This window comes from Myotis davidii, unplaced genomic scaffold (genome assembly GCF_000327345.1).
Source record: "Myotis davidii unplaced genomic scaffold, ASM32734v1 scaffold6, whole genome shotgun sequence".
NCBI lineage: Eukaryota > Metazoa > Chordata > Mammalia > Chiroptera > Vespertilionidae > Myotis > Myotis davidii.
The window spans coordinates 1,535,480-1,558,356 of NW_006383011.1; the positions used below are offsets into that span (position 1 = coordinate 1,535,480).

The window sequence follows — 22,877 nt, forward strand, 5'->3', positions numbered from 1 at the left end:
TAAAAAGGATACATCTTCCTCACTAGGCTTGGTACAGATGGTAGGGGTTCTGAGAGAGCCGTCCTACAGAAAACACCCAGGTTTGGAGGGACATGCCTGCACACAGTCATGCTCACACTTCCGTAAGAAGGACTGAGGTATGATGAGGGCATTTTCAGTCATCTCAAACCAAGTCTCCTAAATGCCATGGCATATAGATTTACTTCTACTGGCAAAAGAACAACCAGCCAAGCCCAACCAAACCAAAACCTTGGGCCACCTTTCTAAAACGAAACCATCGATTCTCTCTCCACCAGACCTTCACACTTTAAAACAAAGTACCTTCCCTAGGCATCTTAAACACCGAGAAAGCGAAAAGCCAGCTTACGTCACACCACATTCCTAAGGGTTGGACTGGGTTAGTTTGAGAAACACACTCACACACATCTACCCGATGCTCCGGTTTTCATCTGAGAGATAAATTGAGCAGGAGCAGTTGCACGTTCATTGACCGAGGTTGATATTTTATCTTCCAAAATACATCATCACTAAGAGGAATGAGAGGAAGACACGATATTGATATGTGCTTTGAAGTATAAATGGCTGGCTAGTGTTCAAAGAGCTACGTGCATCAGCAACCAGCAACTTAATAAATTGTGTTTCTATGGGCACTTTCGTTTTGAACCTAATCCTTTATTTAATTAGCCCGATTAAGAGGATATCAGAAAGCCAAACTATAGTGTATTTTTTTACTTAGCCTTGGAAACTGAAGGAAGATTTTAGAATAATCTGACAAATTGCCAGCCAGACTCTCCACACATCCCTTACAGAAGGGGCCAATCATCGGTAAAACGAACAAACCACTGGACTGAGCACAAAAATCTCAACCACACCCCGAAAATAACAGAGCGCCCCAGTCAGAGCTCGTCTGCTTGTGAGTTCTATAAACCTGGACAAACGGGCGATTTTAAAGTTGGACATTTGTTTTTACTTCTGATTGTTTTCTTTCCCTCCATGCCTCCTCTTCCAGGGACTGTAATTACCCCGGGTCAGAGGGGCATCACCGATGGGGAAGAAAGGCTGGGGGAGGGGAAGGAGGTGTGTGGACGGCTGGGGGAGGGGAAGGAGGTGTGTGGACGGCAGGGCCAGAGCTCGGCAGGTCACTAATGGCCTCTGGGGCAACAACTTGGAGAACAGGCTGATGCTTCGCTTTTGATCTTCTAATTCACAATGATCATTAGTATTAACTCCGATTCTTCTGGGTGAAGAATTCCAGCTGTAGCCTTTTCAGTGTACCTGACCTAAGAAAATTCATCACCCATCCCATTAGGATTTCAATAACCCGCTCAGAAAAAGAAAAAGGCAGTTGCCCCAGAATCCAGAAACCACCGCTTCATTATTAAAACAGAGTTTTGATGATGTACATCACGGAAGAATGAGGGCATTCCAGTATTACCCCCAAGTAATTAAATAATCTATTCCATTTTCCTCCAGGGATAGATGATTTCCAATGGGGGTGGGTGGAGGGAGAGTCAGGGTTCCTATCTAATCAATGGGTGAAATATGCTATCTCCTAAGGAGCTGAGATCTTTGAAAATTAAAATGCAGAAATTTGTGATCCGAGCCTGGGTCGCTTCCAGCAAAGCCTAGCTGTGACCCATCATCATGACTAAGGCCTGTGAAGGGGAAGGACAATGCCACGCACTGGAAAAAAGAATAACTGCAAAGATATTCTTCTTACAGATTTGAGAGAGCTCGTTTTTTCATTGGTACATGGACATCTGGAGGGGAAAAAAATCTCCTTCATACTAGTTTTCAAGTCTCCTCATTTAATAATCTATCTGCAGATAACATAGTGAGGAAGGAGGCAAGTGAGCTGCCGTCTCCACCAACCGCCTTCCTTGGCTCAAGAAGATAGGTTAGGCCTAGTGTGAAGGTAATACTTTGTACTACCCTGCAGGCAAGAATTCCAAAACATAGTCTTCCTGTTTGCTACCTTCTTAGGACGAATGGTAGCTGAAGGGACGCTAGCTGGTAAGACATAATAAGAAGATTTATTGTTAAAATTGGCCAAGTATAAAATGAGGACCGGAGAGAAGTAGAATTGGGAAGAGAGGAGCAAATGCCTTCTACTCTGTCCACATGCCTACCCATCTACCTTTTGATCAACATTGTGCTCGCCTGGATCAGCAGAATGGGATTATCTGGGTACCCATTAGAAGGACTTTTTCATTGTAAAAATAATTCCTAATGTTTACAGAGTAATTCTTCCAAAATTGCAAGCAGAGATATCACACTATGATGTCTCCAACTGATCTTATTACCAAAAGCAAAGCCAATGAAACATCTGTCTCTTCCAGAGCATTCAATTCCCAATTCAATTCCATTTACTCCATCCTTAGAACGGCAGACCCACAGGGCACTTTTCATCTAATAGTGTTTCTATGGAAACGCCATCCTCAACCTGGAAGATTCTATCGCCCCTCACATTGACTTTATCCAAATTGAGAAAAGAAAATCTTATAATTAAGAAACTGAGACAAATTTGGCTACAAACAAACAAAAATTCTAGGCTCTCAATTCACAAAAACAAACAAACAAAACTAAATTAAATAGCAAATTATGTGTATCTGACTTGCAAACAAAGTTTGTCTCTATAGGATCCTCAATATCAGTGAAAGAGTAGGGAATCCAAGAGAATGCGAATGAAAATCAATTCTCCTTGAGGATCACCTCCCTCCTGGTCAATGCCAACCAGATGCGCCACTCCTTGAATGGTTCCTTCCCCTGAATCTGCAGGGATGCATTTTAACAACCTCCACTCTTCTAAGTTTCAGGATTCTTGGGACACCCAGCAGCTCCACGCAGGAAAATATGTCACTGCATATTTTAAATAAGAACCATATTAACCGCTTTTCTATTTAGATTATATTTAAACCTGCGATATGTTAGGGTGGCGGGGGGGAGACTTGATTTTTACCTTAAACATTGTATTTATTCCTTCTCCTCATTTGCACCAGGGCACTGTGTAGCAAAATAACCGCTAATATGAAAAACACATCCAGCTTAAACATTACAACACAGCAGGTTATATTTATAGTTGGAATAATGCCCTTCAGAAAGGAAAAGAAACCTTGATGTGGCGTATGCCCCTGAACTGTCACTCTGTAGTGACTAATATGGCACTATTAAACACTTTTTAATTGTTTGCAATAATTTGTCTTCAGGCAAATGCAAGCATTTCAATTAATAAATGCTTTTATTTTTTTGTCTAATTCTCTTTTATTATCTACATGTCAGTCTTTCTTTTCAATCCCAGGGAATAGTTTCTTTTTAAGAGACCTTCTCTAGTTAGCAAAACTGGCAGATGCTCAACTAAGTAGCCTAAGCTGAAAATTTACATCAGTGAAATTTCTTTTTACCCCATAACACCAAAGTTTAAAATCTCTTCCTTTTTCTTTCATTGTTTCCATTATGCACACGTATGTCCAGCTGAGCTTGCTAGAGACTGTGAGTCCAAGAACGAAGCTTGAGCTCTCTCTTTGGAGGAGTCAAATGTGCTACTGATTAAATCTACCTGTGGATAACCAGGGAACGACACATTTTCTTATGCAGCTGGGGTGCAAATCCAGAAGGTTTTCTAAAAAATTCAGGGCCTATTCTACTGCTCTAACACACAAATGCTTCCAAGCCCTTTCAAAGGCAGATTTTGTTTTCAACTGAATAAGCCCAATGAAAAGATTGACCCATTTATTTGAAAAAGAAAACAAATAGCAATTTGCTTTTAAAGAAGTGCGTGAGGTTTTGTAATATGTCTTTGGCATTTAATAGATTGGTTTTTACAATTTTCTAATTAATTATTATTGCGATTGTTTCAATTAGCCAGCTTCTATTGCTCTTTTATATCTAGCAAGATTTAAGAAAAATTTTCTAGATAAGTTGCATTAATCATCGAGCAAGAATGTGTTACATTTAAAATCTGTACAGTCTTCCAAATGATCTGTGCATCCCTGGAGACCTCTCAGAACTTGAAATGAAGTTGCTAAAGGGTTAGTACTGAGATGTCAGTAGTGACTCACATTGGGACAAATCACAACAAAACTCTATACGTTTTTCCATAGAACTTATTATAATCAGCTCCTCACTATAAATATTACCTAAGCAGTCTGTACACTCCTTCAAGAAGTACAACAAGAGAAGGAGACGGTGTTCCTTGTAACTGGAGATTTATTTGCTCTTGCAACAAGAGAAAGGGGAAGGAAATCTTTCTCACTGGGGAAAGAGGGGAAAAAAATTAAATATACCTCCTACCTTTGCTTTTTAGATGATATTATGAGAGCACTTTCTTTTTAGAGACCATTATCATTATCAATATTTTTGTCTGAGTAGATGGCAGTGGAATGGGTCAGAGCATGTGGAACTATCCGACAAACCACGAGGTGAGGTCTATGAGCATCCATAGAGAGCCAGGGAGACCTGGAAATGGGTTCTCCTTCCAGGGTAGCGATACAGGCCAGAACAGACCCCAACCCTGAAGGAAATTGGGCAGTTCAAGAATAACTCCTATTACAATCACTCCCATAACATGTACCACTGAAAGTGTTGCAATGCAGGTAAAGTCATGCTGGCTGTTAAAAGGAATTCTTTGTTTTTTAAAGGAGATAACATAGCTCTCTGCAAGGTCCTTCACAAGGATATAACCTAGGAAACCTGATGGATGCATAAAAGAACTTGCTTCTCTCTCCTGCTTCTATCTGAACCAATATTTGATTATATTTTATTCAGGGGCACCTGAGCTGCAAATAAAGCCAAAGCTCCTTTGCCGATGGAGATGGAGGTTGACAAAATCTATTCATTTTTTCTGTTAGTACAGGAAATAGACATATTCAGGGTGGACCTGACTCTGTCCCCTCCCCACGCTCATCCTCCAGCTCAGGCTAGCTGGTTAGCACAGGTGATGAAATATCAGCAGGGTTGCATCAGCACTATTGACCAACTACCACTTCTCATCTCCTGCTGGCTTTAAAAGCCCCCTAGACCCTAGCGCCCCATCTCCCCTTCAGTAGTACCTGATAGCCCTCAGTCGCAGACGTGCAAAAGGCAGGTCTCAAACTACCCACGTACAGCAACGACTGTCAGCTAGGTAATGGCACCTGAATCAGATGGTAGGTAAACCTAATAGGATGTTAAAATCAGCTAAGCAATCTAAATCTTCAACTAACTACCAGCATTCACCAAGCCCTGAAGCTGATTCCAAACTGTCAACGTCATCTAGTAACTGTTTGGAATCACCATGGGAAGAAATGAAGGGTGGAAACCATTTTTTTTTAGTGATTCCTGCGGATGAGGGGCTGATGGCTGTTTTCACGGTTTTGATTTTATTCACACGCTGGGTGAATGTATACCCTTGAGTGTTACTGGAGGCACAGCCTCTGTCCACAGGAGCAGCACCAGCGTGGCCTTCCACGTCCTGCTTGTCTCCCTCAATCAGAACAAGTCACCGAGGACCATGGCTTTGAGAGTGGGCCAGGGTGTAAGGGTCAGCAGGTCAGGACACGTTTGTGACCATGCAAAATTAACTTTTAATACTTAAGAAAAATGTATGACTATAAGAAAAGTAAGCTATGCTAAAAATAGTAACAGAAAAGGTTTGCTCCTAAGATTTTTAAAAGGCCAAAGATTCTTCGTATTTGTTCATCTTAGGCTAGGCTACTCTACCACCTGTCTAAACCCATCCTTTGTCCCTCAGAGAGAGAGTGCCAGTCCCCTGGGTCAACAATTTTGCTGATTTTTAAAATGTTATTTTACTCATAAACTTTCTTTTTATCTTCTTCCTCGGATGTCATTAAATCTGTATGCACTTCCAAAAATATCCACCGCAATATTATGATTATAAATATTTTGAACATGAAATTCATTCAGAACAATAACCAAACCAAACAAATCCCTCGGTGGCAGAAAGCCCCAAATCTCCAGTTTCTCACATCTCCAGGAGAATTCCTGCAGTGAAAACAGCAATACTCACACAGACAATATAAACTGTTACCCGGCTTGAAAAGTCACCAGGGACTACACAGGAAGAGCTGCCTCTATATTGCTGTTTTCCTTTACAGTTCTGAATACAGGGGCCACTTTCACTGTGCAGCTCTGACTCACAGGCGCGTTTGGGAGTGGCAGCCAGTGCATTCACACCACTTAAAAGCAAATTATGTGCGCATCCTGCCATTGCAACAAGATTGAAATTTTTGCGGCCCATTCGTTATAAAGGTCCGCGAAAGCATTAGAAGAAATTAAGTCCTTCTCTCTGGGGTTTGTCTCACTTGCTTCTTACTGGGAGCTGGTGCTAAGTGCTCAAGAGGCACCCTGAGAGAAGCAACATCATTAACATGCATGCTTAAAATCACAAGTGCACATGAACTCCTACACCTTAGAACGAATGAAAGTTAACAACATTGCAATAGCGAACTTCAAATCAAACGCCTCATTGGGGGTAACGTCTTGAGGACATAAGTGCGGACACTTTTGTGAAAACTGTGGGAAGACAATGATTTATGAAATATTCCAGGTTCCGAGGGATCACTTTTCCCCCATTTTTTTTTTCTATCAAAACTGTTTCTCCATATTTAGCTTAGATATGTCATTTAGAGTCCACTTACTGTTAGATGCTGGAACAGCCACGCCCTCATGATATTTGTGGCTACTTTGGGAAAGATGCCACGCTTTTTGTGACGCTTTTTGTCCTTATCTGGATCATCATCGTCACCTGTGCTGGGGGAAGCTACACTGTTGTCCAAGCCATCACCTGCAAACATAGTGAATCAAATTTTGACTGATGCTACCTTGACATGCTTTATTCAAATAGTATGCCTTTGGATATAAACAAAACCAAAAGAGCAATATAAATGATTAATAGTTTATTTGGTACTGTTTTCCTTTTTTCTTTTTCTTTTTTCTTTTTCTTTTTTTTTTTTCCAAGACAAAGAGAAAGAACAAGGCCTAGGCTCAAAAGCGGTCAGGTCTAAGGAACTTCTTCCAAAGAACAGTGCAAAGGTCAAAGGGAATGGAGGGAAATATCCAATCTCTCTAGCAGCTCCGTTGCCATGGTAATTATTCAAATGTGTATAGCTGAGACACGTTAAGTGTAACTCCTTTTGGGGAGTTAAATATGGTGGAAGCCATTAGCAGAATTGGGCCCCTGCCTGGGTATTCCAATCCCACATGGAGTCATTGATGTCAACTTGGGAGAAGATGCATCTGAGATATCAACTATTTCCACAAGTGATCTATCTTAAGACTAAATTAGGCCATGGAAATGTAGGTGATTTGTCATATATGCAGTTTTGACATAGGAATGCTTCAAATAGAATATAATTTTTCTTGTCATAGAAAGAGAGAATCGAGTTCAGTAAGGGAAAACTCTGAAAATTGTTTTTTGATTAAAAAACAGTGACTATTTAAATCAAATAAAGTGATGTTAAATGAACAGTCCATTGGCATTATATTACCCTAATAATACAGACAGTGTCTAAAATTTCTTCCACATGTAAATTTTCTTACTGAAAAGTCACCTGCTTACACAGGTCTGGATATGGGATCCTATTTTTCTATTGATTTTTGGTAGAACATTTAAGCTCCTTCTTCTAGAAAACATTTTGGCTTTGTGACACCATAAACTTTAAAATGTAGGATTTCTTTTACAATGTCATGTCTAATAAGAAAAAAAACATTTTCAGCCCAATAAAATCACACCGTCCAAAATAAGTCATAAGGTACAAATGAAAAGGAAACACTTCGTGTTTGAGTGCAAAAGCTCAAGGAAAAACAACAGCAAACTAAACCCACTACACTGAAAAGTAGCTTCAAGCATGCATCCCTACCCGGAGCCCAGCTCTTGGTGGCAGCTGCTGGCTTTTAGAAAGGGACAGGTTGACCTGGGCCAGAAAGAAGCGCTACAGCAACAAGGCTTCGAAACGAGGTAACCAAAGTCCTCAAAGCATATTCACTGGGCCATGAAAGTCCCTGGAGAGCAGCATGCATAGCCCCAAAAAGAACTGGGTACATTTTGGTGAGACACATTTCCCGGGGACTGTATGTTGCTCCATGAATTCCCATAGTCCTTATTTCTAGTAGCCTACATATACGGCATACAAAAAGAATTCTCTCTTTTAATTTCAGTTGTTTCAGTCTCTTCTATGGCAGTTATGTTATTATCAATTACAGCTGCCTCAGGAGCCCCTCCCCCCACCCCCCAACTAGCCTTGACTGGTACTGAGTTAAAGTTTTAAAACTTTGTTGGGTGAAGACCAGACCAATTTCAACACTCCTGCTATAATTGCAGCATAAGCCACGCTCCCCCCCAAAATGCTTGCAGAACTTTTCAGAGTTTACTTTTCATTAATTTAAAAATCCATAAATTTAATTGGACTTAAAATCCATAGATTTTAGTTGAAGTTCCTACAGAATCCTAGCTGTGTTCTCAGCAGAAAAGATCACAAAGACCCACAGTGCCAAAGCCCTGGGTGTATGGATGAGGACAGTGCTTGTGTTCCTGTTGGGGGACTTGCCCAAGGTCACCGGCCTGGGCTGGAGGCAGCGGGTCTGTGCTGAGCCAGACACTCCCATCCCTAAATCTGTACTCCTTCCATCCCACCCAACTCTTTATTTGCATAACCAAGTGTTTTATAAAGCGTCCCCTTGGATTTGCCTAACAAATTCTTTGTAAGTCCAGTATTTAAAGAGGCTTTTTATTCAGAGAAGCAATTCACCATATAAAATAACAATTCATTAAAGAAACATGAGCAAAGAAAACAACTCAACAGCATTTAAAATTTCAATGGGCTAATCCACTTGCAACAGGCAAAAGGTAACCAAGGACAAGAAGCATATTACTCGATCATTGATTAAAAATGAAAAGCTGCTAACCTAACCACACAGTCTTTCACCACCATGATTGTGTGCCACCTTTAAAAAGAAAAAGGAAAAAAAAATAGCCTTTCTATCCATCTCCAAACCCCCTCAGATTAATTTAGCAGGCAATGCCTAGTGCCTGCCTAGAAGAGAATTCATTGATAATTTATGGAAATATCTACTATAATCCAGCAGAGATGACTTTTTTCCAGCTTTGTGCATCAATAGATAATCAAGGCCTTAAAGCAGCCTTAGCTTCCCATTACCTCGGGCAAAAGAATTCCTGAAAGCGTGCCTTGAGGGCACCTGAATTATATACTCCATTAGGAGAGGAAGGCTTTCTGCATTCCATGTGTAACACTCGCCAGAACCTTTCCTGTTTATTTCTGCTGTATGAAAGCAGAAGCATTAGGAACAGAGTTTTTTAAGTGAAGACTTATGTAGATACAATGGAGCAACCTTTCAAGCCGGAGCCAGATCACTCCCTTCAGTCCCTGCCAGTGACCTCTCCCGAATAAAAGGTTTCTATTACATCATTAGCTCAAGCCAAAAACAGCCTTGGCTTAACGCACAGTTTGTTCTTCCTACTGTTTTTAGGCAAATACAGCTACTTTACTCCCATCTGGGAGGGAAATTACACTGCTGGGTTGTAATCTAAGACAAGATTTTCATTGGAAGCAAATGCTTTCAATCCAGTGTAAATACTGGTGCATGTTCAGAAAAGCCTAAAATAATAAACCCTGCTCCTTCCCGACACAAGTTAGGGAAATGGAGAAGATGGGGACCCAGAAGAGAGCATAATAAAACACACTATTCTAAAAGCAAACACTTGCGTAGATTTTAATAAATTGTTTAACCTCCCCCGCTTTTTAAAAATGGAAAAGGGATCTCGCCCCGTCCCTGCTTCCGAGGGCCGTCTCCATGGTCAGTTGTACCTTTAGCGTATCCACTCACGCTGCAATTGGATACAGTCACCTCTCTGCAGTCTCTGGAGGATTTATTTCCTTTTTTTATTTTTAAGATCACTAAACAAACTTGGAGAACCGCCGGCCGACCACACGGCAGCAGGCCGCAGCTCTGAACCACATTTGTAAAATGTCAGCCGTGACTTCATTCCTGGAGCTGACTTCTCCTGCCGCCAAATGAAGGCAAACTGAAAAGGTGGAAATAATCATAAAAATGATGCTAGTCCATAAACAAGCTTACAGCCTCATTAGGACAGCAGTAGGCTCCAGTGGGTGATTTATGCTCGTTTTGCTGATGCTATGAGGAAATGCCATAGGGCGACTTTGGCCAATCGCTAATGGTTTCTGACAGCTTCTTAGCAACTAGTGCAAGCAACGTTGTGGCGTTTGCTAGTGACAGAAACCGAAAATGTCATATTATCTGCCCATGTGTCATGAAGTCCGTGTGGCAATTAACTAGCAGGCCAGTGACTGAGGGGCAGGAGGCTTCTGAAAATGGCCTTTGGCTATGCAGAGGCAGCGGGCGCTGGGCGCAGACCGGCTGCTCATATGCAACATTCTAATGCAGAAATCCACTTCCTTGCCACTTCCAGGCTCTGATGGGTACGGGCCACTCAAATCCTCCCCCGCCCTCAATCCCCCTCAGTGAAGTGAAACTCAAGGCTCCTCTCTCTCTAGGCCCCAGCTCTGGCTGTTCTCAGAAAGCGATCTGCTTTGAGAGGAGCATCCGAATGGCTCCTTAATTGGCAATACCTGGTTCTGTGCTTTCTGGACGTTGGATTCAAAGATGCCAGCTGTTCTGGGGCTCTCTCCCAAATGGGTCCGAAAGGACTGAAGATCACTGACGCAGGCGCACTGCCTGTCAGGTTGCTGGGAGCAGAGCAACTGGGTGCCGCAACAAGACACTGCTTTAAAAAACACCAGTCTTCTAACAAGAAGGACTGGGGGGAGAGAATCTTGGCCACACTTTTCCGTTTCCGAGCTATCAGAACCCTGCTCTATATGTCAAACTGTCAAGCCTTTCAGCGTGGGCCATTTGCCCTTTCAAATAATATTTAAGAATTGTTTTTACAAAATTTTATAGGCCATGGTCTAGTGAAAGAGGCCAACCAACAAAGAAAGGAATTTGTACTACAATTCGTCTACGGACAATTTCTTGCGAGACCTGGGCCTGTCCCTGCGGAGCGAGGCAGGTGACCTGTGGCAGCTCCCTGGCTGTCAGAGAGCTCAGATTTCAAACACGCTCAGCTCAAACATCCCGAGTCGCCTATTTAAGCATGCCCAGGCATTTAGGCTGTGCTATCTCGTGCCTTTCAAGGCAGGATAAAGCGGCATTTATCGCATTCAGGCCATTCAATGGGTCAGACTGACCGTGTCAGCAGGGGCTCCTCTCCAGCAGGTCAAAGCCCTGCTCCCACTTTTCTCTTCCTCCTAACTCCCCCACCCCCAGAACTGCCATTCCCAAAAACCTGCTCCGAGAGAGCGAGGCTGAAACAAAACCCAGAAAAGTGCCTGAGATTGACATCACCACCGACCGGCACTTCCCCCGCCAGCCGGCCAGCAGATTTATAAATAAAATGAGGTGTTGGTCAGAGGGACCTTTATGTCACAGAGGCAAAACTTCTAACGACGGGTCTGAACTTTCTGCTGCGGGGCAAACGGATGTGTAAGGTTGGGGACCCCCCTGTTTTGCTGGAAGTCGAACTGGAAGCCACCACAGCTGCAGGGTCATTCCATCTACAATTTTGTATGGAGGCGCTGTAGTTTCAGGACACATCCACTCCTTAAGCTTCACTTTTCCCTTCCTCAAGTGTTTAGAAATATATAGTGTTTGTCCAAAAAATGGACCTCAACTGAAACATCAAGGCCATTTATAATCCTATCTTTCAATACTGACCAAATTCTGTTGTGTCTTTTTTTTTTAAATTAAATGTATTGGGGTGACATTGCTCAACATGAACACACTAGAGGCACGATGCACAAAATTTGTGCAAGGGGCTCAGGCCTCACAGCCCCGGCTTCATCTGGAAGGTGGTCTGGAAGGACTTCTGGAGGGTTGTTGGGCTGTCCGGTCTAATTAGCATATTATGCTTTTATTATTATAGATAGGTTTCAGGTGTGGGTTTCTAGGTTACAAAATCTGTACATTGCCCTGGCCGTCTTGGCTCAGTGATAGAGCGTCAGCCTACGGACCGAAGGGTCCCAGGTTTGATTCCGGCCAAAGGCACATGCCTGGGTTGCCAGCTCGATACCCAATAGGGGGTGTGCAAGAGGCAGCCAATCGATGATTCTCTCTCATCATTGATGTTTCTATCTCTCTCTCCCTCTCCCTTCCTCTCTGAAATCAATAAAGAAATATATATATTTTTAAATCTGTATATTGCACCATGTTCCCACCACCCAAAGTCAAATCTTCTCCTGTCACCTTATCTATTGTGTCTTAAAAGTTGGATAAATGGTCAATTCACAAGCACTGTTAGGCCTGTAAAGCTTGCGTTGTAAGGGCTCAGTTTCCATCCAATGACGATGTTTCTCGTTCTCTCATCTGTTTCCTCACATACTACGTCCACATGAGAGAACACGGAGGATCACCCCTTAGGATATACATAGAGCACTCCTGCCTTTCCCGGGGCTGGTGGTGTAAACATCCCATCAGTGTGGGGAGCTCAGGTTTCTTCTGTAGGGGAGCATTCTGGGTGTGCCAGGCTGTCGGGAAAACCTAAAAACTACCCCAAACCCACTTCTCCAGATCATGGCTGTGTCTATTTAGCCAGGAGTCGGATGGAATGATGTTTCTGTGTTCTGTTAAGAGGATAACGGGTGAGAATACCCTTTCTTAGCCACCAGTGAGAACACTTCAGAGGTTTTAAGGAGGTGTTTTGTTTTCATTTAGACTGTGTCACAGCTGCCAGATGATGTTTCTAAAACATCTAACCCTGGTACTTAACATCCTTCTGTGGCTGCCCTCTGCCTTCGGGATAGAGGTCGCACAGGAGGCCTTTGGTGATCTCTCTCCGGGTGTGTTTCGGCCTGTCTGCTGCTGAGTCAGTATGGGCAGGCACACACTGCCCGCCCCACCGGAGCCTACGGAATGTTCTCAAGACTCCACCCCCCGGGCCACTTTCTCATACCTCTCTGCATTCCCTATGCTAGTCCCTTTCCTGGTAGCATCCTTCTTGGCAAACTCCTTGGTGACCTTTCCAGTTCAGCTCAACTCCCATCTCCCATAAGAAGCATTTGCTGGACTCCAGCTGCTTAGGACCCCTTCCTCCACCCCCCCCCCAATCCTGAGTGATATTTCTTCTCCCAACATTCCTCCATCCAACACACATCATCCTATACTAGGACTAGGACTTCTATATATGATTATAGGACAAGCTATAGGACTTGCTTATAGGATATGTGAAAGCAGAGATTGGGTCACACTCTTCTCTAAGATTCTCTAACCCAAGGGTTACCCCAGTGTACAAGGTACAAACTTGTCACTTGTTTATTAAACAAGCAAGTAAATGCATTTATTTGCCACTGCATGGGGAAAACCAGAGTTTCAATTTCCAGCTGTTATAATTTTTTTTTTTTTTTTTGCTACATACCTAAATTAAACTCTTGAAAAATATTCACCAGTGTAACTCAGTCAACTATAAGGAAACAATCAAAATGCTTTTCCCCAAAGCTGGCAAGTTTCCTTGTAATCTTTAAGCTCATCTTGGGCAAAAGATAAACTAAGAGTTCAAGTAACAGTGTTCTTGATCATGTATGCCACAACCCTTCAGAAATACGCTCCTACTTCCTGAAATTACAACTTACAACTATTTACCTAACTAAAATTTCTTACAGTGTGTTCATTTCCCTGAGCTTAACTTTGAAAGATAAAGCAAAAGTTCTTTGTTTCCTTCTGCATTTTCCCCAGTGAATTAATATTATCCCCCCTTTACACATCTCCCAGTTTTACCTAAAGGAAGAAACAGCTGTCTCTAAGCAGACAATCTGACCCTGAGCGCACACTCCAGACTCACACTTTATAGATATGGTGCTCAATGCAGAACTCTAGAACTCTGGCTTTTCTGGTTTTGCTCAGTCATTGTATCAGTCTTTCCCACAGCATCCTTCCACACCTGCCTCAGCATTTCTTCAGCAGGTTACCTGAGGTCCTTAGTATCTGATACTAAGTATAGATTGTCATGTCATACAAGCCTAGCAGTCATGAGGAAGCATTTTGTAAGATGAATGAAAACAATACAACCCCTAAGCCTTAGCCCATATTTTCAAGAGAAACACAGCAGGCTTCGTATAGCTCAGACTCTATAGCCAACATACAAATATGTCAGAGTCTAAATCCAATGGTTAACTTCTAAGTTTAACTTTAATTAGGGTTCTGTTAACCCAGCCTCCCTTTTGCATCTCTTCTCATCCTTTGGTGTTTAAGGTTTCCTTGTTCTTAGTTCAAAGTGCTTCTGAGTTGATTTAAAAAGGAAAAAAAAGGAAAGCATATCCTCATATATCTTATTGTACCACCCTTGGCTTTCCTGAAGATTGAGGTGGTTCCTTTGGAAACCAAGATAAGGAGTTAGGTGTTGGCACCTGCCGTGGCTTTACCAAATGCCCATGGTACAGATATACCAATGGCACGGACCGAAAAGATGGACAAAAGAATAGGCTGACATTAAATAAACATAGTGTTGGCACTTAATAAAAAGAAATGTCTAGATATGTTTCCTAAGGCTGGCTTCACAGAGACTTGCCATGAGGTTTTTTCCTTTCTAGTTGAATTTAGGTTTGTTAACCGGTGTCTAAGATTTGTTAATCGTTAACCACTGTGGACTGAGCTCAGCGCCTTACTGTGCCCGTCAGTGGGCCCCTGACATCACAGAAACGAAGAATCAGTGCCTGGAGGAGGCAGCTCTCTCTATGAATGTACTACTCCCTTTTCTAAACAGGAAAATGTAGCCCTTCAAAATGAGCCCCAAAAGATGGCAGAGGTGACCACCTTTTCCATAAACAGCCATCCTTCTAATTCATTCATCCATTTAACAGAAATGTACTGAATTCCTACTATGTCCCAAACATTACACCAACCCTTAGGGACACACCTGGTGAACAAAATCAGAAAAAAGCCCCTGTGTCTATGGAGCTTTCCAGTTAGAGGGCAGAGATGTTAAAACGAATAATCACAGTAATAAATGTCCAATTGCACTCAATCAAAAAGAAATACAAATCGCTGAGTGTGTGAAACAAAGGAAACTGACTTAGGTGGGAGTGATCTGGAGCAGAAATCGAAAGGGTAGAGAAAATAGACTGGGTCCAGTGGGCATCCTCAAAGGGCAGGGGGCAGAGGGAGAATGGCAGGTTCCAAGAACAGCATGGTCAAGGCTCTGTGTGTCTGCAGGACTCGTGACGTGACACCACCAGAGGACTGGAGCCTGGGGAAGCAGGACAAGATGAAGCTGGCGAGGAAAAGGAGCCAGACCATACAGGGCCTTGTGGGCCATGGTCAGGATTTGGGAGTTTGTCCCCAGGGTTCTAAAGTCATGACCTATAAAGGTGTTTCTATGGCACCATCAGTGTCCTCTCCATACCCTAATTGTACATTTTACCAAATAAAGCCTCATGCCTCAGGGTCACTTTCCAGTTCAACCTAACAAATCCTCCCATTCCAAACTCAATTTGGAGAATGAGGAGCCAAGGAAAAGCAAATGGGTAGACCCTAATGTAGGCACAGTACATTTTGACTTCATTTGTCAGTAGGTTTCTTGGACATTAGAACATATTTTTCTATGGAAGCAAGTTATGAATGGGGGTAGGTCCCCAGGCTTGCTCATCAAAGCCAAAATAATTCATTAAATGAATGAATTTCCAACTGGCATCTGAGGCCAGGGTGCAGGAAGCCAGGAAGTGTCAGAATAAGGAGGAAAGTGAGTTTCTATTCATATTTCAGTGCATGGAGCCAGCCTAGGAAAACGTAATTGCCTGTAGTACCTCCTTTTCTGTATCTTTCTTCCACTGCACAGCATCCACCAACTGGAGTTTCCAAGCACACCCCCTGCCTTGCAGATGCACTTGGTCCCCCCACACTGGTCCCCTCGCCCAGACCTATTCTTTTCCTGCTCTGCATTCACACTTCTCATCTCCCACTGATCAGAACATTCCAGCCTTTCTGTCTGGTGGAGGGGAGGTAGAAAGCAATCTGAAAGAACTAATTCAGACGAGGCATGAATAACTGATGCCCCCCTCACCTTCCCAGGCGTGTTGACATTTTTAAAAGGAGATTTGTTCATGTAAGTGACTCTTTCAATGGCAGAATTTCAGGTAGAGTAATAAGTAAAGGTAGGTTTAAAAATACAGCTTATGTTGGGAAAGATCTTTTTTTTTTTTTTTTTTTTTTTTTAATCAACAGATGCCAGGCTTTCAGAAGAGCCCAATGTCAGTTTCCAAATGTATCATTACGTCCTGCCATCCCCACTCCACGCCACCCCTGTTTATCCCTGCCTACATGTGGGAAGCCATGTGTTTCTGAGCATCCCAAGACTTCTTCACGGAAATGATGGTGACAGTGAATGGGTCCCTGTGGGTATAGGGCAATGAGATTAGGAGTAAGAGATCTAGGTTGAACATCTGTGTGTATATGTAGGTCATTCGGACAGTTTGGGTGTTTATAACTCCAGGCATGCCAGCCTGTTGAAATAACTTTGGAATAACTTCTTTACTATAAATAACACGTTCTGTTAAGCTCCTACCACTTCATGGTTCTTCACTGTCAACACAAATAATGCGTAGAATACAACTGCGTGAAAATAGGAAAAGAACCCAACTACATAACTGAGGCCCAGAATGAAAATATTTACTGGGTTTTTATAGAATACAAAAAAAAAAGTCAAAATTTTAACATGCCGTTGATGGGATCAAAGGAAGAAATCGGACTTTGGAACTTCATAGCAAGTAAGAATTATTCATCAGAGTCCGTCAATTCACTTAAGATTTATTTTATATAAATGTTCAGACGAGTAGAGTGCCATGGACAGATACAGCACGTACAACAAGAAATCGGATAGATTCTCCAAATATTTTTTCCTGAATCATTGTACTTTGTTCTTTTGAGATAGGAATACCTTTTTCTAGTAATTCAATATGACTTTTTGACTCGAATTCCCCTCGGGGGAACAACAGCAAATTAGTTGCCTACACACAGAGGACAAACAGCAGTGATGAATAGGAAAGAAAAAAAACACAGAGATTTTACTCATTTTTCATCCATTCAGCATTTTTTTCCCCAACTAAACACCATGGAAAATCCCTGCAAAAACAGCATAACTTCTTTATGAAGTCTGAGAAACTTCAGGATGTGAGTACCCTACAAGATAGGACTGAAACCCATGTATTTACACTAACAGTAAAACAAACTGGAAATCCCCCCCCCACCGTTTTCTAAGATAAAAAAGAAGGAAAATACACTTGCAATTGCAAAGGTAAAACAGTGCAAAAGTCATAAACTTTTGTTTGGAATCGAAATCTCAGAAAGCATTTTAGGAACCAGTACTTTGCCGGTTTTTAAATGTTATTTTAATAATGCATGATGAGTTCATTGCTTGAGATATTCTTCCCAAAATATATGTCATACGTTAATGAAAGAGCAAAAAGTTCTACATAACCATGAAAATAAATGTTTTAGTCAGTAAAAAAAAAAAAAAGAGTGCCACGTGTGGGATATTATAGACAAGTGCGCGCGCACACACACACACACACACACACACACATGTACTCACACACCATTTTATTTTTGTGATATTTTCAAAATTTTGTCATATAACTTATTTTTAAACTTCTATGGACTCTACATATAGGATACATGTATGTGTATAGATACATACACTTTTACACAGACAAGATAACATTTATTTATCAAAGAGGTCACTTCTCAACAAACACAATGATATGGAATACACTTGAAGAGTAGGATTCAAAAAAGTTTCAGACATGCAGGTTAGAAGCAGTGGTTCCCGACTCCAGCTGCACAGAGAATCACATGGCAGCTTTTACAAATCCTGATGCCTCCACTGGACCCAAGACCAATTAAATTAGTATTTCGGAGGGTGAGATCCCAGCATTAGCCATTGTTAAAGCTCCAAGATGATTAAAATGTACAGCCAAGTTTGAGAATCACTGGATTAGAGTCACAGATGACATGTGGCAAAGCTCTTATGTTTTCTATGGAGAAATGACCATAAGCTCTTTAAACAGAAATGTGCTATGTTTATTTTAGATGCAGGTTTCAAAAGTTTACTCATCTGGATTCCTGCCTGATAGTGTGTAGGCTGAGATCTTTATGCAAATATAAGATAATAAAGAGGCAAAAAAAAATAAATAAGAACCTAAGAAGTGTAGCTCCCCAGGGCCCTTAGCTTGGGGACAGCAGTCCTCTGTCCTAAAGAGGCTGTGCAAACATGAAAGTACAGAGCACAGTGCCATGACTCATGTGTCTACTGACTTGAAATTATTATTATTTTTAATACATTGGCATTGATTTTTAGAGAGAGAGAGAGGGAGAGGGGGAGGTAGGAACATTGATGAGAGAGAAACATCATCATCAATGGGCTGCCCCCTGCACACCCCCTGCTGGGGATGGTGCCTGGGCATGTGCTCTGACCGGGAATTGAACCAGTGACCTCTTGGTACATGGGTCAATGCTCAACCACTGAACCACACCTGCTGGGCTAAATTATTTCTTAATATCTTGTTATAATCAGATTTGATAGTCAATGTATAGTCTGGAAACACTTTCATAAAAGATGCCCCTAAACTTTTTTTAAAATTTATAAAAGTAGAGTTCTGTTCATCTGGACCACATCATTCTTGAATGGCACCAGAGAACCAGGATAATGTGTGTCCATTCTAGAGAAACTCTACCCACTCGTTTGCCCTCACTTGTGTGGCTGGATGATGGAGCAGAGCCTCCCCATGAGCCTTGTGAATTGGCTAACTAGGGGACCCCTGCCCTGGCTAGTTTGGCTAAGTGGTTAGAGCGTTGGCCCATGAACCAAAGGAGGTGCCTGCAGGAGGCAATCAATCGATGTGTGTCTCTCACATCCATGTTTATCTCTCTCCCTTTCACTCTCTCTCAAAAAAAAATCAATGGAAAAAATTCCTTAAGTGAGGATTAACAAAGAAACAAAAAATAATAATAGGGCACCCATCCATCCTGACTCTCCCTACCTTCCTGGGATCTTCTCTCAAGGCACCCATGGGTGCTCCTTCTTCATCCCTTACCGATGCCCTTCTATTCTGCTCTCGGCCCATAGGAGGTCTGAGGGAGTCGCATGTGCAGGCAGGATGACACGAAAGTGCATGGAGGGTGAGAGAGTGGGACACAGAAAGGAAAGCATCCTGGGTAAGGAAGGAGTTGGAGCGAGAGGAGTGCCATGGGGTTGGGGGAGTGAGGTGGGGAGGGGGAGAGAAGGTATTTTGCAGAGAAAGACTTCTTTGCATACAAAGTAAAATGGAACCAGGTTGTGAAGTATAGATTAGCAAGTCTTTGGGGAGAATGAAAAGATATTATAGTTTGAAAGAAAATGGGCCAGCAAAAATAAAGGCTTATTATCTCATTTAAAACCATCTAAGATCCCAACAGCTTCTGAGAGGAAAGGTTTGCGAACTCCTGGAATGTGTGTCTCATTTCCCCTCCCCCCTCCTCTACTACCCCAGGCTCCAGCTCTCTGTGGGTCTGTCATGCCACACACACCAGGCACTCGGTTCATGAGGGGCGGGCGTTTGCCCTTGAAAATGAGCACCCTGTGCAAAGTGGTGACTCACGTTGGTGGGCAGAGTGGAGGCAAACCAACTGCCTAGAGCAGTGCTGCTCCAGTTAACATGCATAGGAAGCACCAGGGATACCTGGAGTTTCAGGGTCAGTAAAAGAGGGGCCTGAAACTCTGCATTTCTCACACACTCCCACGGGCCTGTGCCTGCTGTGCTGCAGGACCCAGGACCACAATGTGCATCTTATCAAGGTACCAGAGGCGCTGCCCCTATGAGCAAATAAAGCTGGACATTTTCGGGTGCTTGGGGAAAAGGCTGTGGGGTCCTCGTTTTGAGCATGCAACGTCACTGAGGTCTCTAGGACTAACTGGAGTATCAGAACAAGCCTGGTGTCCCCCCCTGGGTAATTCTTCTTTCTGTTAGCACTGCAGCCCTCTCTCCCCTTTTATCTCCTCAGCAGGGACACTGCCTCACTTCCGGCCTCCTGTGTTGGAAGTATTGTAAGAGTTTAGCCTCTGGAATCAGATTGTCTAGGTTCCTGTAAATCCCATCTTCACCACTTAATACCTGTGTGACCCTGGACAAGTTATTTAACCTCGCCACGCCTCTGTTTCTCTCCTCCAGAAAAAAGGAATGAGCATAGAGTAAAAGTACTTATACCTTAGAGTTATCGGGCAGATTAAATAAAATAAGCTGCATAAAATGTTTATTTTAACACATCATCTGGCAGCTGTGGCTTAGCCCGGGGAATGCCATGAGCTCTTGCCATTATTTTTGCTACTGAGCACTTTCTTTGAGCAAGTGGACAATTTTCTGAACCCCTGCCTCAAAGCAGAGAAACTGTCATTGCCACTCTCCTCACCTCTTCTCATCTCCCCCATCCTGTTTTCATTCCTAGAAGCAAAACTTCAAAATAGGTACCCTCGCTCTCTTGGCATTGCAGACCCTTTTTATTTTTCTATTCTCTTTTTTTCCCCAAAGAGCCCTGAAGTGAGTGACTTGGAACTTCATAAGTGTGAAAAGGGTGGGCAGCACTGCCTAAGGAGTCCTGTCACTTAAGCTGGCAGCCGCCTGGTGGAGGCGCTGGAAACAATGTTTATAAATACAAGTTCTCATTTCCCATGCAAAACAGGTCAATGCATCCTAACTAGTCCTCTGAGCTCTAAACAATATGTCTGTGGCAGTCGCTAAGAGCAAAGGTTTTGGTTTTGGTTTTACTGATATGGAGAAAAGTCCTATTGTTTAGGAAAAGTGTCTTTAAGGTCTAGGAAAAACAGGGCTAATTTTTAATTACAGTCCATCTCATCTAGGAAAAGTGAGATGCACTATACAGAAAACAGGGCTAATTTTTAATTACAGTCCATCTCTTGTCAGGATAGTAAGGATATTAGTAGTAATAAAAACTAACATTTATTGAGCATTTACTAGATATGTGAAACTGTGTTTGGCTTTTATTTTCAATCAATTAATCTTCACAAAAACCTTAGAAGTTAAATTTGTCACAATGGTAAACAAAAAAAAAACACCCACAAAACTGTCAATTTCTCCACATTAAAAACCCCCACAAAAACCTTTACTTGAGATGGATCTTTCAAAGACTGTTTTAGTAGCCAATAGAAAGAAATATTTACTAACTGTAAATTATGGGTTACACAGAGAACTTGTACCTTACTAAGTACCTTCCTGAATTGTCTCCTGTCACCTGTGCAACATGGCCGTAATGCACAGATAAGGAAATAGGCAGCTCTACAGATAAGGAAATTGAGCTACTCATGGATTCGAATCCAGATCTGACTCAAAGCTAAACTCCTAAGCACTTTAGAGCTCCTCGTTCCATTTAGCTCCACTGAGTCAGTTAACCTCTAGAAAGATCTTCCAGAGGGGCCACCATGTCTTTTCCCATTGCTGTACGCTGCCCAGACCCAGCACAAAGCAGAACCCATACTGTGCCCTTCACAGCCTTTCTCCTGAAATCCGAGGAAGAGAGACACCGAGCTGGCACTCCCAGTGGCATAAGCGTGTGCCTTCCTCAAAGAGAACGGACACCAGTGAAATCCGAAAACCACCCTGAGATGTACAGGAAGAAAACAGATGCTGAGACTTTACAGAGGCAGAGAGAGCACCAAGAATGGCAGGATGTCCAAAGCAGCCACATGGCAAAAGAGTGGGGCCATGTTCCTGAATGCGCCTCCAAAAACCCAAGGAGAAAATCATTCAGAAAGACTCCTTGGAAGGGGTGGGAGTTTCTCGGCTATGGGAACGCAGCGGCGACCCTGGGCCAGCCCCACAGAGGCCCTTCACGCGCTCAGGGCCCCGCAGTGGTCACCTGCAAAATGACAAAAATGCCAGTGACAGGGACACAGAGAGCGACGGGACGCACGTTTCCAAGTGTCCCTCTGTGTCAGAAATCTACAGGTCTGCTGCAGGAGGGTGGGAGGAGGCCGCCGCCCTGGGCACCGCATGTTCTCTGAGACGGGGAGGTTGGCACTGAGCAGGCAGGCCAGGCTGCCCACCAGAGTGGGGCGAGCAGAGACCACCGCAAGCTCGCAAGCTCAGGGCACAGTTTGCTTTCTCTCGCCGCCGTTTATGTAAAAAAGAAAGGAGAGTCTGTTCCAGGAGGCACACAGAAACACAACCAAGGCTGCCGCAAGCCACACCAGCCTGGAGCGGCAGGCACCCACGGGCACTCGCTGCCCCCTTGCCCAAGGGTGGCAGTGCTCCAGGTCTGTGGGGTTCCAGGGATGACGTCACCTACATGTTAACCCGAAACCTAGCTGAGGGAGAAGAAGGGAGCAGAATCTATGAGTTATTCTCACCCACCAAAGGCAGAAAGCCTCCCTCTCAGAGAAAGGGGTGGATTCTCCAGCACCTCACACCGCTCTCTTCTCCGGCCTGCCCTTGCCTCGCCCAGAGCGCCTGCAGCGGCCTCTACGGAGACTCTACCTGGGACCCAGGCCCCCTCGGTTTCCTGGACAATCACCCCACAAAGACAGAGACAGCGTGGCCTCCCCTAGGCCAAGATTCCCAGGAGCACCTGCTGACCTTTAGCTGAAGTCACCCACCTACCACCGCCTCTTCCTACAGATCCGGCCCCCCAGGGTGGGCATGTGGCTTGAGTCCCTGCAATGCTCCTGGTCCTCTTCTGGGCCTGCTGTCACCCCTCATTCTCCTCCCCCGGCCCCCCCTCCCCGCCCACGGCGGCTGGGAATCTCATTCTCCTCCCCTCCTCCAGCCCCTGCCAGACTTCCTTCCCATGAACTGCCAGCTGGAGGGATC

At 43.4% G+C, this 22,877-nt stretch overlaps 1 protein-coding gene across 3 annotated transcripts in view; it reads right to left on the bottom strand.

Annotated features, from left to right (window-relative positions):
- MEIS1 (Meis homeobox 1) overlaps positions 1-22,877 on the bottom strand; it is a 132,259-nt gene that overhangs the window by 51,154 nt on the left and 58,228 nt on the right. For all 3 annotated transcript variants that reach the window (XM_006778525.2, XM_006778526.2, XM_006778527.2), the window contains exon 8: positions 6,636-6,781. In XM_006778525.2, the coding sequence (XP_006778588.1) occupies positions 6,636-6,781 (146 nt within the window). The remainder of the gene's footprint in view (positions 1-6,635; positions 6,782-22,877) is intronic.